Source organism: Cololabis saira, chromosome 8 (assembly GCF_033807715.1).
Source record: "Cololabis saira isolate AMF1-May2022 chromosome 8, fColSai1.1, whole genome shotgun sequence".
In the NCBI taxonomy this organism is placed as follows: Eukaryota; Metazoa; Chordata; class Actinopteri; order Beloniformes; family Belonidae; genus Cololabis; species Cololabis saira.
Window position 1 is genome coordinate 42,137,950 of NC_084594.1, and position 15,839 is coordinate 42,153,788.

General features: G+C 41.5%; 2 protein-coding genes across 2 annotated transcripts; one reads left to right on the forward strand and one right to left on the reverse strand.

The window, feature by feature from the left end:
- The first annotated feature begins 4,800 nt into the window (after nt 1-4,800).
- c8h1orf50 (chromosome 8 C1orf50 homolog) lies at nt 4,801-9,013 on the forward strand. The gene is made up of 5 exons (XM_061728731.1): nt 4,801-5,043; nt 6,140-6,255; nt 7,128-7,214; nt 7,301-7,432; nt 8,404-9,013. Exons 1-5 carry the CDS (start codon nt 4,995-4,997, stop codon nt 8,587-8,589), a joined length of 570 nt encoding a protein of 189 aa, XP_061584715.1. The 5' UTR covers nt 4,801-4,994; the 3' UTR covers nt 8,590-9,013.
- A 933-nt stretch (nt 9,014-9,946) lies between these two features.
- On the reverse strand, nt 9,947-15,145 carry ap5b1 (adaptor related protein complex 5 subunit beta 1). The gene is made up of 3 exons (XM_061728018.1): nt 14,909-15,145; nt 13,260-14,033; nt 9,947-12,058 (listed from the first exon to the last, which is right to left on the reverse strand). The coding sequence occupies exons 1-3, from the start codon at nt 15,044-15,046 to the stop codon at nt 10,088-10,090; spliced, it is 2,883 nt and encodes a 960-aa protein (XP_061584002.1). The 5' UTR covers nt 15,047-15,145; the 3' UTR covers nt 9,947-10,087.
- Nucleotides 15,146-15,839: the final 694 nt, after the last annotated feature.

Genomic DNA, 15,839 nt, shown 5'->3' on the forward strand with positions numbered 1-15,839 from the left:
TCATTCATTCATTCATTCATTCATTCATTCATTCATTCATTCATTCATTCTCTGTCATTACAAATACACTTGTAAACCAAGATGTAAGAACTTTTTGTTGTGGTTAGATTGTAATCCACAGTGATTTAGACCATGGAAGAGACAACAGATTAACAAACTTGCAGAAAAATCTTTCAATTAATATTGATCAAAGTCAGGAACTGCCCCTACTGGCCACACAGAGAAGCAACAGATACAAGGTCAAAGAGCTGCACAGTTGCAGCAGTGTTGTTTCCATCATCCTACTGTCAGCCTGGCAGGTTTTTACCATCTATGGTTTTAAATCTGAAATGGAGCAAATTCAGCCACAAGAGCAGCCTGGGGTTGATTTACACTTAATATTTAAGGTGATATAGTACTAAGTGTGATACTGAGTGTCATCTACAGTGTAGGCCTACTAAAAGAAACAAAATAATCAGATGACAGATAATTTATAAACCATTTACTGTAAACACGTTATCTAGTTTATTTTTGGTTTTAAATAAACTGCAACAGCAATATGCAACAACAATTTGAAGTGGAACAACAACAATTAAATGCAAAAACAAAGTACTACAAAAACTAGAACTATAATTAAAATCACTCAACTTAGATAAACTGTACCTCGCCAATATGTTCTCCATATAAGAATACATTCAAATGTACAAAAACAGACATTAAATAGAATAAACAAACTCCTCAGATGTGAAGTGTCTTGAGCAATGCAGGGTTGAATGTACACTGAGCTCTGTAGCCGAGAGGCAGTAGTCAATATGCCAACAGTAGTCTACTCTAGTCTGTTAACATAATATTGTTTATGTATTAATATTAATTATTGTGTTTTTGTACAATAATATACCTTTGATAATGTATGAATCACCACTAAAAGATAAAATTTTAAAGAATTAACTCTTGGGCGCCCCCTAGTGGTCACGGCGCCCCAAGCAGCCGCTTAGTTGGCTTATGCCTTGGACCGGCTCTGATCTAAAGTAAAATGACACATGTACAGAACTGAAAACTATCTTTATCAACATCACCCGCGGCACACTAACTGTTTCCGCTACAGTTTATATAGTATAGTATAGTATATATTTTTATAGTTATATATTATACTTACAAGTGAGTCACTTGATGACAAGCTCAAACTTTATTTTTCCCACACAAATGTGTGTATTTCTCTCTTGAAATAATTGGAACAGTTGTTCAGAATGGTGCTTTATGTGTGCAACTGGACCTCCCACTTCACATATTCATCCGGGGAAAAAAATCCTTGCATCTTGTTCAGTGGCCTAGATCATGACTAAAACACAAATGTTTCTGGTAATCTTAGACTGTTTATTTTCTTTGTACAGAGAAAATATAAAGTGAAGTCATTTGAACATACCAACTATTGAAATTGTTCACTTTAACTTTTGAAGAACAAAGCTGCTTGATGAAGGCCTTATTGGGATGGAAAAAATCACTGTGGAAAAAGACACTGAAGCCACCTCGGTGAGAAAAAAATGCAGTACAAGAAAAAAGAGGCTTCAGAAGCTCTTCAGGTGACGGGACATGGAGCCCAATCCTCTCACCTCTGGATCCAAGTCTCCCTGCAGTTCCTCCACTGACAGATAGAGGCGCCAGAAGCCAGTCAATCTCCCCTGACCTCTGGGTTAAAATGTCTCAATCCATTGTTTTCACACCATGACAACTCTGAAGGGGGACATTTTTATAAAGCAATATATTTATTTTTAATATGATTAATTGACTGTCGCCTCAGCCAGTCGCAGTTTGTTATTACATCTTTATTTGTTATCGTCATGCTACCGCCTTTTTTTTTTTTTTTTTTTTTATTTATTTATTTGCATAATGATCACACAGTAATTTTAACATACAAAGACAAATTAAATTTGTGCAGGAGAGGAAAAGAAGCCCGAAGGGCTTATAAAAAATCCTCCCCCTCAATACAAAATCACCAAAACAAATCAATCAATAGAAAAAGAATAGAAAGGAAAAAAGAAAAGCTAAAAGAAACAAAGAAAAACACAATAAGCACACAAACAAAAAATATCCATGAAATGGCAATTTCATTTCAGTGAGAATAGCCTGTTAATTTTGCTAAACATAAAAGATACCCCACTAAGCTGGTCCTAAACATTTTTAAGGATGACGCTAACTTAAGAGATCTATCTAAACAGTTCCAAAGTTGAGGGCCATGGAATTTGATAAAGGATTGGTGACTGCAGGTACGACAAAGAGGTAAATGAAAGTTCTTCCCACCTCTAACTGAATAAGAATGATTATCTGATGATAACAGAAAAAAATTATGAAAAGTGCCTGGAATGTCTTGTTTGAAATGAATGAACTTAAACATAAACAGGCATGTTTGAAACTTGTTAATAGAAAAAATTGATAATAATTTAAATTTGCTAAATAATGGTGCAGAAGATGCTTGATGAGAAGAATATGAAATCATTCTCAAGAATCTTTTCTGAATTAAAAATAATTGGTTAAGGTACGAAGAATAAAAAGCGCCCCAAACAATGTTGCAATACGTCAAGTATGGATAAATTATACTATAATATAATATCATGAGACAGGACTGATTAACTAAGAAAGAAACTCTTCTAATAATACCATAGGATTTCATCATTTTTTTGCATACATACTCAATATGTTTTCCCCAGGACAATCTTTCATCCACTAGTACACCAAGAAATTTTACACAAGAAACTTGTTGGCCTTTCACGAAGCAACCACTCAGCTTCGGCTAAACGCGACAGTCAGGTTTGATAATACCGTTAATATGCAAACTGATATGTGTATATGTGTATATATATATGTATATATATATATATATATATATATATATATATATATATATATATATATATATATATATATATATATATATATATATATATATATATGTATATATATATATATATATATATGTATATATATATATATATATATATATGTGTATCCATACAGATAGATGCAACCTAAAATACTGTTTACAACAAACAGAGGGGAGGACCATTAGACACACCCGCAGCAGTCAATGTGGAAAGGTTTATTAAAATGCATCTTAAGAACAGTAGGCCTGAAAACATGTTTACAAATGTAAAATCACTTTAAGTTGTCTAGACGTGTCCACTTCCTGTGCAGGAAGCTGCTTCCGTGCTTTTGTGAAGTGATGGATACGAGGGGATGCACCGTAGTCCCAAGCTCGTCTCTGATGAACCCATGAACACAGATGACACAAAACCAGGACTACTGGAGTCCAATGACGCCTCGCCTGCAAAAAATAAAACACAATCACGTTTGTTTAGCCTAGCAGCCACCAGCCAAATCTAACCCCAGCTTATCAAACCGTAGCTGCATTTGATTATTATTCTACTTCATACAGACAATCACTAATGTAAACAACCTTACCTGGTGTAAAGCGGGCCTGCAGTGAGCATTTTTATCATGTCTTTATTCCAGTCCACACGTCGCCTGCAGCCACAGACGCCACCGGTTGCTCTGAAATGGTCGTGATCCCGACGGAGTCTTTTAAAACTTTAGTCCGCCGGTGGATATATATACATATATATATATATATATATATATATATATATATATATATATATATATATGTGTGTGTGTGTGTAGGCTGAAGAAGAGTATACAATCTGTGGGGTTGTCCAGTTCTTCCTATACTGTCTGTAGTTTTAACTCTAGTTTATTGAGCAGTTTATACCAAACTAACAATGAATGAAAAATAAAAAAGTATTGACATGTAAGAATATACATTATATACACAAGCAGTGACTTGTGGGGGACAATCAGTAACTCAAGAAACATTGGTTATAAAAAATACAAATAAAAACTTGTGACAGCTGCATTTAGAGAATCATAGTGAAGATTATTTTTGTCAACAAAAAAATACATTAGATCAGGATTATATAAAATCAGGATTGTCTCGAAGCACCACCTTTTATATATTGAACTGTATTGAACGGTAGAAATATTGATATTTCCTCTGCAAATTAAAATTGCAGACTAAATAGTAACTTCAGACTACAAAAACATGATTGTAAAATAGTAAATACTAGTAGAGTTTATTAAATCAGGAATTAAAGTTTATTAAAAGCCGCCAAACTGCAGCTCAATGTCACATTTATTGATCGTCGGATCAGATCCATCACAGACGTTTCGCAATGTTTTGCTCGGTAAGGCTGTAACCCTGTGTGCCTGAATCTAAAAAATATAAAAAGTTCACATTAAATAACACTTAGTGAGTTGTATAAGTACTAACAAATAATGATTTAATTACTGGTCGAAAATATAAATTCCTCTTTACAGCACAGGTTCAGGTAAAAATCTCGTTTTCGTTTATTCTAGTCAGGCACAACGCTGGACAGCTATCACAGCACCGGTGTTCTGCCGATTTCTGCTACTTTGCCAAAAAATGCTACCTAATGGTTTTCTACCTTTGTAGAGCTACAATTTTATTGTTTCTCCCTATAGCCCGCTTCCCTTTCTTACAAGTGGTCCTTGTCGCTTACCAGGCCGTCATTGTAAATAAGAATGTTCTTAATGATCTGCCTGGCTAAATAAAGACGAATGACTGAATGAATATCAAATAAAGCGATAGAATTGTTTTTTTTTTCTTTTTATCGTATAATGTTCACAGAGTGTAATGCAATTCATGTCATGGGTAGTGTATTTTGAAGGATCAAATACTCAACATCCCATATTATCAATTTTACATCGTGCAAGAAATGATGTAAACTTTGAAAATCGACTGTGCGCATGCGCAGAACCACAAAGTAGCATTTTCTGGCAGGTAGCAAAGATTGGCAGAACACCGGCGTGGCTGAAACATTTGTAGTGATTTTTAGTCCGTCTTAGTTACGAAAGCAGGTGGAGGTCAAAGAGAGGCGACCAAACTCGACCAAACTCCACTAAAGTCGCTTTTCTCCCCGGCGAGAGGAACCAGAGAGGGAATCATGGACAGGACCGTGAGTCTGCCCAACCAGCCCGACAAAACCACGACCGGTAACTAAACCTTTAAAACCTTTAATCTCACTCCGTCTGCGACAACTCACTCCATTCATCAGTACAATGTCACTTTTAGAGCCACTTTTGTTTACCTTGACTCATTTAACTCTGTTAAACTCTGCGTAATACTACTTTTAGCCTGGTTATGGTAGATTGTGCCGTAGCAGCTGGACGAAGCTTTATTGTGATGTTTACAAGGTTGAGCTTTATAGTTGCTCACATGTCAGTGTTGAAGTGAACAAACCTACTGCCCGGTTAAAATTATTCTAGCAAAAAAGTTATTATAGGGTAATAAAAAAATCAAAGCTTAAAAAAAAAAGGTTATTATATACTAGATCACGTGTATTTGTTAAAGATCCTGTTGTGTAAGCCTGAATAGTTCACTGTTACTTAACTTGCTGTTAAAGGGAACAGTACAGTGAAAGTAAAGTCTGCTTTAGTGTTGTTAATGTACGTATTTGACACTCCATAATCCCATAATCAGCTATTAATGGCACTGAGCAACGGGAACTACTGGTAATCAATAAATCAGGTTAAAACTAGATTATATCTGCGTTACATCAGGAAAACACGAGATGTGGAAATGATCGATAATGTATAAACTAATACTTATGCCTAAATTTAGACACTAAAAAACACAAACAAATAAAAAAGAAATGTGCTATTTTCTATTCCAGCAACATTGTTTTATTTATGAAAAAAGAATGAAACAAAACAAGCTCATCACCTACATTCCCATCTGATTTGCAAAATTGATTATTTCCATTTAGGGCGTGAATATATAGCACTTGGTAAATAATGGTCTATAATTCTCTGCAATTTTTTTGTCTTTGGGATACTGGTAATGTACAAGTTGAAATTTCGATAATGATATATTGTTGATATACTGAGCAGCTGCTTAGGATTTGTGTAACTTCCTGGCTGAAATGCTGTGTAGCATGATGGTATTTATTTTAATTGAAGTTTTGTGCTTGTTACTTTAATACACTTCTTATGTATAAAACGTTAAAGAGAAATGTGCACTAACAGCTGCCAGCGGAGCAGTAAGTTGATCTGCAGGACTGTGGTGTAAGTGTACGTGTGCTCGTTGCAGTGACGCTGGTTGAGAGCAGCCAGGCCCCGAGCGGGCTGGAACTAGTCAGCTCCTACCAGACACACCGGGTGGGAGATCCCATGGACCTGGTGTTCCTGGCGGAGCAAGTACAAAAGGTCTGCTGCTTCTCTTTTTTTTCTTCTTTTTTTTTTTTAATTCTCTTTTTATTTAGAACAGCAGGATTCCATCTTACACGTTTTTACATTCAATCTTTAACTTAAATGATTTTGTCCCTACTGTCCTCCAGGGATTTTTTTATGAACAGTAATCAGAAACAATAAAAGAAAAAAAAAAAACAGGGAGCGCACCCATGTTTACAATCATTACATCACATAAAAAAATAGTTCACATGAAATCAGATGTGATTGGTTTCACATCACATACTCAGTCCATTTGGACCAGATCTTATAAAAGTTTTCTTTCTCAACCTTGAGGGAGGAAGAGATCTTCTCCATAACATAGATCTCATAGATGATCCCAATCCAGTCGTCGATAGTGGGGGGTTCTACTTTTAACCATTTCCTTGTAACACATTTCTTACTGGCTGCCAACAGTGTAGTCAGCAGTTTTTTGTCTTTTACATTCCATATTTCGAACATTATGTCTCCAAAAAATAATGTTTCACAATTCAATGGCATGGTCACATTAAATATATTTTCCACATGCATCTGTATCTCCTTCCAAAAAGGTCTTATTGCTTGGCAGTCCCAAAAAATATGGAAGTGGTTAGTTCCTTTAGACCCGCATAGTCTCCAACAGGCATCCCCGCTGCCCTGCCCTGATATCATTTTTGAATGGGTGTGATAAAAAATCTTGTTATACTTTTCCAGCAGAACTCCCTCCAAGTATTTGACCCAGTTGAGATCCATTGTAGTTAGCATATTCTTTCCCAGCTTTTGTGTGTGATTATTACCCTTGCTGCTTCTCTTTTTTAACTTAAACGACAACGTTAAATGTCACAGTTTTGACTTTCTTTTGTCTTTTTCAGGGAGATGATTTCGTTAAAGCCAATGCTGGTAACAAACTGACGGTGATCGCAGATCAGATCCGATACCTGCAGGAGCAGGCGAGAAAGGTGCGAGCATCTGCAGAAGCTTGTGCCTGGAAATGTTCACATGTGGATGGTTTTTGAGTTTCAGTCATTTGCCTCTCTCCTTCCAGGTGCTGGAAGAGGCCAAAAGAGATGCAGACCTCCACCATGCCGCCTGCAACATCGTGAAAAAACCAGGCACCATGTACTACCTCTACCAGCGGCCGTCGGGACAGAAATACTTCTCCATCATATCCCCGAAGGTTGGTGTAATTACTGGTCTTGAGGAACCAGTTTCAGTGTTATAAGCAGGAGGAGTTTCACCCCCCTGTAAAGTAGCTGTCATGTAACATGTCCTAGGGGCACTTCCCTCAAAGAATGCATGGCAGTTAAGTTTTTGGATGTGATGTTAGTATTTGATGTTCAAAGTTCATGTAACTCTGACGGGGGCTGATACATTTCCAGGACGCTTCACGTCTGGCTGGTTACGGCAGAGCTGTGTGCTAAGTGAGGGTTAAATGCTGCTAAAAGGGATTTCATGTATGTTTTCCCTTGAATGAGACTTCAGAGAAGTCAAGAAGAATAACATTGTTTATTTCAGAATCAAAGAATTGTTATTTTTTTATTTAAATGAAGTAGCCCCTCATCTGCCCTTCATTTTATTAGAAAACTGAAAAATATCATTGACAGTTTAAATCCAAAAAAGCATTCAGTTTGCTCTTCCTCTTTATCACCTTTTTTTTTTTTTTTAATAATTTCAACTCTGGAATAAAAACAGTTTTGAAACAATATTAGACATTAGAAAAGACAAATGCTGAAAATGTATTTTGTTGGTGTCTAAATTCACCGATTTACAGGACTGTCTCAGAAAATTAGAATATTGTAATTTTCTCAACTGAAATATTGAAAGCCTTTTATTATTTTAATATTGCTGATCATGGCTTACAGCTTAAGAAAACTTAAATATCCTATCTCAAAAAATTAGAATATTCTGGGAATCTTAATCTTAAACTGTAAACCATAATCAGCAATATTAAAATAATAAAAGGCTTGCAATATTTCAGTTGATTTGTAATGAATCCAGAATGTATGACATTTTTGTTTTTTTAATTGCATTACAGAAAATAAAGAACTTTATCACAATATTCTAATTTTCTGAGAGTCCTGTATACTTGATTCATGCTTTGTTTCCTCGGAGTCTCATTATGGCATACTTGTTCTGTCTTCTTTGAAGGAATGGGGGCCGAGCTGCCCTCATCAGTTTATCGGTGCGTTCAAACTTCAGTACGACATGTCCTGGACCCCGGCGGAGGAGGTGGAGAAGAGAGATGCAGACCTCGCCATCATGGACAAACTCCTCAGCCACCAGACGTCCTTACCACCCAACCCGGGACCCAACTTCAAGGGCCTCACTGAATAAAATGTTGGGAAACAAGAACTACCTGGGCCAAAAAAAAGGGTTTATAAAAAGGACAACTATGAGGTGGAGGTTATGTAAAGTCTTACTGGGCGTCCCGGTCCACGCAAGGATCGGAACTGAGTGTTTCTCCAGTGGGTGTGTCAGTGACTGTGCCTTCTTTTTTTTGGTACATAAACCAGTTTATCACTCTGAAAACATGCCAGAGCTTTTGAAAGCCTGTTCACAGGCATTTGAACTCTTATTTTAATGTTTTAGCAGACCATGTCCACAACATTAAGTTTGAACGCTGCTCAGCTGAAGTTTAAGTCTCTTAAATGTTGCATATCTAAACATATTATCACAGCCGGCTGTCGGCTAGTGACGTGAAAGTGTATATTTATCATCAGGATGAAAATAAAGAGCAGCACTGGTTGCTGGTCAGTGCCGTCGCCTCACAGACAGAAGGTGTTTGCATGTGCTTGTGACTGTTTATTATATGTGTGTGTATATATATATATGTATGTATGTATGTATATATATATAACATATATATAACATATATATATAACATATATAATATAATATATATATATATATATATATAACATATATATATATATATAACATATATATATAACATATATATATATATAACTTATATAATATATGTAATATATAAACATATATTATATATATATATAACTTATATAATATATGTAATATATAAACATATATTATATATATATATAACTTATATAATATATGTAATATATAAACATATATTATATATATATATATATATAATATATATATATAATATATATATAATATAATATATATAATATATATAAATATATATAAAATATATATATAAAATATATATATCCATCCATCCATTATCTATACCCGCTTTATCCCTTGCGGGGTCACGGGGGTCTGCTGGAGCCTATCCCAGCTCATTTCAGGTGAGAGGCAGATATATAGATATATATATATAAATAAAATATATATATATATATATATATATATATATATATATATATATATAAAAAACATATATATATAAAACATAAAATATATATATATATGTCTATGTCTTTAAGGTTCCTCGCGGTCCAAAAACAAGCACGTCAGGTTAATCGGTGACTCTAAACTGTGTATTGATGTATGTAGGGATGTCTACGAGTATAGAGTATAAATGAAAAGAGAATAACAAGGCTGTCCTGTGAATACATCGCTGCAGAGCATATCTTTAATATTTCCTGCAGGCCTTTAACCCATCATCACCGTGTCAGGATTCCTGCTCAGCTCAAATCAGTTTTGTGCTTTTATTAAAAGATATCAAACATGTCTATCTTTGGTAAATAAATGACAATAATTAACTTCACATTTTTAATTTCAAATCAACACAAATTAATGCAATAACTATTTTAAGTTCAGTGTCCTGCAGAGTTATTTCACGCTGGTGAAATCCACATTAAAAAGGCAACTTCGGGTGTTTTTGACTTTTAAAAATGCGTCAAACTGCAGCGGCGGTCGGAGGAGCGTGGTCCGGGGCCGACGTGACGGCCAGCAGGTAGCTGTTCACGTGAGGCAGGAGCCGCCAGTCGTTGGTGGCGATGCTGAAGTGCACGGCGTCCTCGTCGGCCCTGATCCTCAGCAGTACGTGGGACTGCGGCGGGAGGAAGAGCAGCACCTTCACCTCGTCTTCACAGGACGGGTCCGGCACCAGGAAAGCGGGGAAGTGTTTCCCCACCAGCGCCCGTAGAGCTGCGTCCGTCAGCTGGCAGCAGAAGAGGCTGAGGGCGCAGTCCCCGGCCTCGCCGCTCAGTTCCTCCCACAGCTGCTGGAACACGCTCAGCCGGCTGGCCGGCCCCCAGCTGACGGGCGCCGGCAGAGCCTGGAAAGTCTGCTGGAACGCCACGTGGACGTCCGGCAGGCTGCTGGTCCACGTCAGCCCGTCTCGCGTGGTGAAGATCGCCTGGACGCGGAGGGTGGTGGGGTAGGGCAGCCGGGGCGTCAGTCTCAGCTCCACCACGGGGGCCGCTCTTTCCCTGAAAACGCACGGCACGCTGACGTCCTGCAGGTCTCGGTAGGATTCATCCGTGAGGCTGAAGTGGAGGCGGATGCTGAAGAGCTGGTCGAAACGGGGGTCGTCGGCGTCCACGTGGGTCAGCTGAAATCTCAGGGTGATTTGTGAAGCAAAGCCGGGCTCGCTGAACTGAGCCCTGTAGGCGTCCAGCGCGCCGCCGGCCTCGTCAGAACACTCCTCCGCCTCCGCCTGGGTCACATCCAGGGCTGGAGGCGCGTCTGGGGCCGTGGAACCGGCCTCACGCAGCCTGAGGATCGTTTTCCCCGTCTGGTGGACGGTCAGCGCGCTGGCCAGCCCCTCGCTCTCGGCCATGAGGCAGGACAGCGTCCGCTTCTTCACCTGCTGCCCGCTAACGCCGCCGCTCACGGGCTGCTCCATCACCGCCACCAGCTTCTCCTGGGACAGCGTGGTGAGGAGCGAGTAGTACAGGCGGGCGCGGTCCTGCACGTCTATGTCCCTGTAGTTGCAGCTGAGGTGCTGCAGGACGTCGGCCAGGGGGAGCAGCAGCGTGTTGAGGCTCGGGTGGACGAGCAGGCGGCGGCAGACCCCGAGCACGCCGTTCCCCAGGCGCCAGTCGCCGCCGCCGCACAGTGAGGACGCCGCCGGCGCGACGATGCCGGACAGGAAGCCGAGGGTGCCGTGCTGGGGGATTTCCCCCTCCTCCGCCACGCGAGCCAGCGTCTTCAGGTGCCAGCCGAGGTCCCGCAGGGTGAGCCGGCCCAGCGGGGCGCTGATGACAGCCTGCTGCAGCGCCTTCAGGAGCCCCAGGGCCCAGTCGCACCCGGGCAGGCGGGCCTGGGTCTGGTCGGCCAGGTTGATGAGTTGCGGGGCCAGCTGGGGCTGGCGCAGGTAGAGCCGGCACAGCCGCTCCACCAGGCCGGCGGCGTAGCGCTCCACGCCGTGGAAGTGGGACAGGAACAGGAAGCTGGCCCTGAAGAAGGTGACGACGATCTCTCTGCTGCCCCCGCTCTCTACGATGTGCAGCAGGGAGGTGAGGTGGTCGTAGAGGTAGGCCAGCCCGCGCCCCACGTCCCCCCCGGCCCCGTCCCCCCCGGCCCCGTCCTCCTCCCCCCCGTCCTCCTCCAGGTGGACCAGACACAGCAGGTGGAGCCGGGCCAGCAGGGTGGCGCCGTCGTTGAACACGGTGGGCAGCAGAGCCGAGGCCAGCTGCTGCGTCAGCAGCAGGGGCAGCGCCTCGTCGCCGTCGCCGCAGCCGATGGGACGGTTCTCCGGGAAGTGCGCGATGCAGTCCATGTAGAACAGCTTCTCCGGCGTGCTCAGGAGCGGGTGCTGGGAGAGAACCACCAGCCGCTTCAGCATGAAGGCCTCGTCCTCGGCGCTGAACAGGCTGTCGGTGAAGGCGCTCTTCAGGAGCAGGGTGGTGTGGAGCAGGCAGACCTGACGGGGACAAGCACAGTCACCGGATCAACATCTGGGACCTCAGAGGCCGCGGTTAAACACTGAAAACCTTGTTGTGGTAACAGATACACGGACAGATGATCCGTTTCATTTGTCACGATACAGTTTAAGGGTTTTTTCTCCCACTCAGGGAGTTTTTACCTGCCACTGTTTACGTTATGTTTAGGGCTGGGGATCGATTCAAATGTCAAGAATCGATTCGATTCTGATTCTTAAGATTCAGAATCGATTATCAAGATTTGATCCGATTCGATTCCGATATTGATTTGGGTTAGTGTTATTAAAACTGTTTTTGGAGCTGTTGCATGAATTATATGACTGTGATGCTGATAGAATTGCTTTCAAAAACATTGCGGGGCAGAATTACCAAACAGATCCAGGGCAGCAAACAGAGGCCGTATGAAATCGCTTTTATTTTTTCCCCAATTTCATTTTAATTTTTTCCTATTTTTTTTTTCCTAATTTTTGGTCTATTTCGGTTTAAAATTTTGGAGAATTCGGTTTTTAGCATATTATGCAAATGTAACCCCATAACAGTATATAAAGTAATGAAATATAGACAATTTATGCAATTATAACTGAAAACTTTAATGTTTTCATACCTTTAAACATATTTAAAGGCAAAAACATGGTACCAATTATTCTTGTGTCCAAAAAAACATTCCTTTTTTGGGCATAAACAAAAAAATACCAAAAGTTCTAATGTAATGATGAAAAAAAAAAAAAAAGCGATCTTTAGACATACGGATCGATTTTTAGGAATTAATATGAGAATCGATTTACAATCGGAAAGTCGATTTTTTCAACACAGGCTTAGTTATGTTTATGTAATAATTACTCGGGGTCGTGTTCTGGGTCTCTGGAAAGATCCTAGAGACAACTTCTGTTGTAATAGACGCTATATAAATAAAACTGAATTTAATTGAATACCTGAATGAACCAACATTGACTTTTTGCGAGGAGTTAGTGGCTTTAAGACTTTAACTACACTGACTATTGTGTTTGATGTAACTTGTTTTGAAATTTATTGAGGGCTGCATGTTGTGGAAAATATCAACTTTGGAGAAATTGAGCAATAACAATACATAACTGCAATAAATGAGACCTTAAAAGGAACCAAAGGCAGCTCCTTTGGCAACCTGAGCAAATAGTAAAATAGATGATGTGATGTGGCACCAACCTCGCTGGTTCCCAGCAGCCGCAGCAGCTGAGCTCTGAAGATGGCTGGGGGGATGCCAGGCACCATGGCAACCACCTCGATCAGCCTGTGCAGCAGGGCGGCCTGGCACAGCGGGGTGAGCAGGTAGGACTCTTCCAGCAGGGAGGACAGCACCGCCCGCAGCTCCTTACAGTCCGGCCCGGTGTGCAGGGTGGGCACGGCGCCCATCGGCCCCAGCAGGAGGGACGACAGTCCGGCTGAACCGCTGCCGTTCGTCGGACCCGAGTCCTGCTCTGCTTCCCAAGCCAGCGGGGCGTTTCCCCCCAGGAGAGCCCGGAGGTGCTCCGGCCCCGCCCCGGCCTGCTGGGTCAGCTCGTGCACGGCGTTCCTCAGCACCAGCGCGTGCAGACCCGCGTAGGCCTGGTGGAGCCGGGAGCTCTCCTGCTGCCGGAGCCCGTCCAGGAGCTCCAGGCGCTGGCTGAGGAGCCCCGGGCAGCAGCGCTCCATCTCCCGCAGGCACTCGCAGGCCGTGGCGCGGAGCCCCCCGCCCTGGGGGTCCTGGGCCACCTGCAGGAGCAGCTCCAGGAAGTCCCGGGATGCAGCGAGGTGGCCGCTCGTGCAGGGGGAGCAGACGAGGACGCAGGTGACGGCCACCAGGAGCTGGCAGCGGAACTCGACGGCCGTGGGGGGACACTGGGCGAAGACGGCGCTGAGCTCCAGGGCCGTGTCCTCCGCCGAGGAGGCTGAGGGACACAGCAGGGCCGGGTGCTCGCACAGCGGGGACAGCAGCAGCACCTGCACACCGCGGGGACACACGGTCAATGATGAATAAGGATTTTCAACAGGTCAGTTTTAAAATAATAAAAAAAAAGAATATCTATTGCAGTAGTTCAAACATTAAGAATGTTGTGTACACATAAATTCATATACAAATTTTAAATTAAGTGATTTCTGTCTAGATGAGTTTTTTGTCAAGATGAATTGGCACTAGCCTTAAAAAAGGTCATGTGGTGCAACCATGATTCATATTAAAATTAATTAATTTCCTTAACATCTTTTTTTTTACAAGTTTTCAGTATTATACAAAAATTGTTTTTTTAATGGTCGTATTTGGTGATATTTCATAAAATGGACATCATCAGTCAAAGTTTTAAAATAATTACAAATAAGAAATGTATATCAATGATGGAGATTTTCAATCCCTAAACTGTCACAAATATAATTTTAATTTTATGCGAAATATTATAAAGTTTGTCACACCAAGGTTTTGTTTCTTTTATGAATGTATTTATTATTTTTATTTATTCTAATTTTCTTGTTGATGATGATGCATGACTGTGCTGCTGATGTAGCACAGGTTGTGAACTGTAATGTCTGCCTGTTGTATATTGTTTGCAAACTTTCAATAAAACTTTCACCAAAAAAAAGTGGATACCTGAAACGACAATTGTGGATAGGAAGAATGTAATTGTAGATATCTGAAATGCTCTTTTTGACTAGGAAGAATTAAATGGAATTGCGGATATCTGCAACACACATCCAGTCTAGCTGTCTCTGCGTTAAATCGACGCAGAGCCTACGCCGTACGGTGTGCGTCGCCGCGTACCCTACGGCGTAGGCTCTGCGTCGGTGTGACGCGGAACCATAAATCAGCCTCTAACCGGCTCTACCTTGAGGCCGGACGCGGCTCGGTCGTCCCGCAGCTCCCGCAGCAGCTCCGCCAGGAAAGAGTCCGCGCTCGTCCCGGACAGGAAGCGCCGCGGCCCGCGGAGGAAGGCCGAGATCCTGGCGCTCCAGCCGGCCGCCATGCTCGCTCACTCCCGACAACAACAGCTTTCAAAACAGATCACATTCCGACATGTTTTGTGTCAAATTAAAACAGAGTGTTCTTCTTCTGCAGCTGCCGCGCCGAGTTCACCCCTGATGCTGATATCCGTGTTGTGTCACGTGAGAATGTAAGACTCTGACGCCACAGCGCCCCCTGCTGCCTACAGTGGGAACTGCAACACGTTTCCCTTCATTCTCAGAATCTGAGGCAGGTTTATTTGGCCAAGTCAGGTCAAACAAGGGAATTTGACTCGGTAATTTTCGCTCACTGTACAGTAAATAGGCAAATGACAGCTCTTATTAACAATGTATTTATCTTTTTATTAGTCAGTTGTTTATTTACATAATGTATAAGTATAGACGCAACAGCTGAACTTACAGACAAAGTTTGAAAATGGGCATAACAAGATCATACCTGTCAAGTTTCCGCAGCTGTCCAACCGGCCCAACCGATGTCCAGTTTCCCTTACATTTTAAGACAAGAAATCCAAAATAACTATCTGTCAACCACTTACAAACTACAAATATGTGCTCAGAATCTGACAGGCCGACCTTTGGTGACACTGCAATGCTGTGGACATTGTTATGTAATTCCTATAATAGATTCTAAATTAAAACACAAATGTGAATTGAAGCACATTTATTTATTTTAAATATGTCCAGTTGATATACACATTGATTGTTTTCAAGTGAAACATGTGCATTTCCTTTTAATTTATAATTTTCACTGACTGATGACACACCCAGGGTACAGCAAAGGGCAGTTCTCGTGAG

Excerpts from the sequence above, each read along its gene's own strand:
- c8h1orf50 (XM_061728731.1), top strand. The coding sequence starts at position 4,995 with ATGGACAGGACCGTGAGTCTGCCCAACCAGCCCGACAAAACCACGACC. Across the intron at positions 5,044-6,139 it reads GCCCGACAAAACCACGACCG|TGACGCTGGTTGAGAGCAGC; the intron begins GTAACTAAACCT and ends TGCTCGTTGCAG. Across the intron at positions 7,433-8,403 it reads TCTCCATCATATCCCCGAAG|GAATGGGGGCCGAGCTGCCC; the intron begins GTTGGTGTAATT and ends TCTTCTTTGAAG.
- ap5b1 (XM_061728018.1), bottom strand. The coding sequence starts at position 15,046 with ATGGCGGCCGGCTGGAGCGCCAGGATCTCGGCCTTCCTCCGCGGGCCG. Across the intron at positions 14,034-14,908 it reads GAGCCGCGTCCGGCCTCAAG|GTGCTGCTGCTGTCCCCGCT; the intron begins GTAGAGCCGGTT and ends CGCGGTGTGCAG. Across the intron at positions 12,059-13,259 it reads GGCTGCTGGGAACCAGCGAG|GTCTGCCTGCTCCACACCAC; the intron begins GTTGGTGCCACA and ends TGTCCCCGTCAG.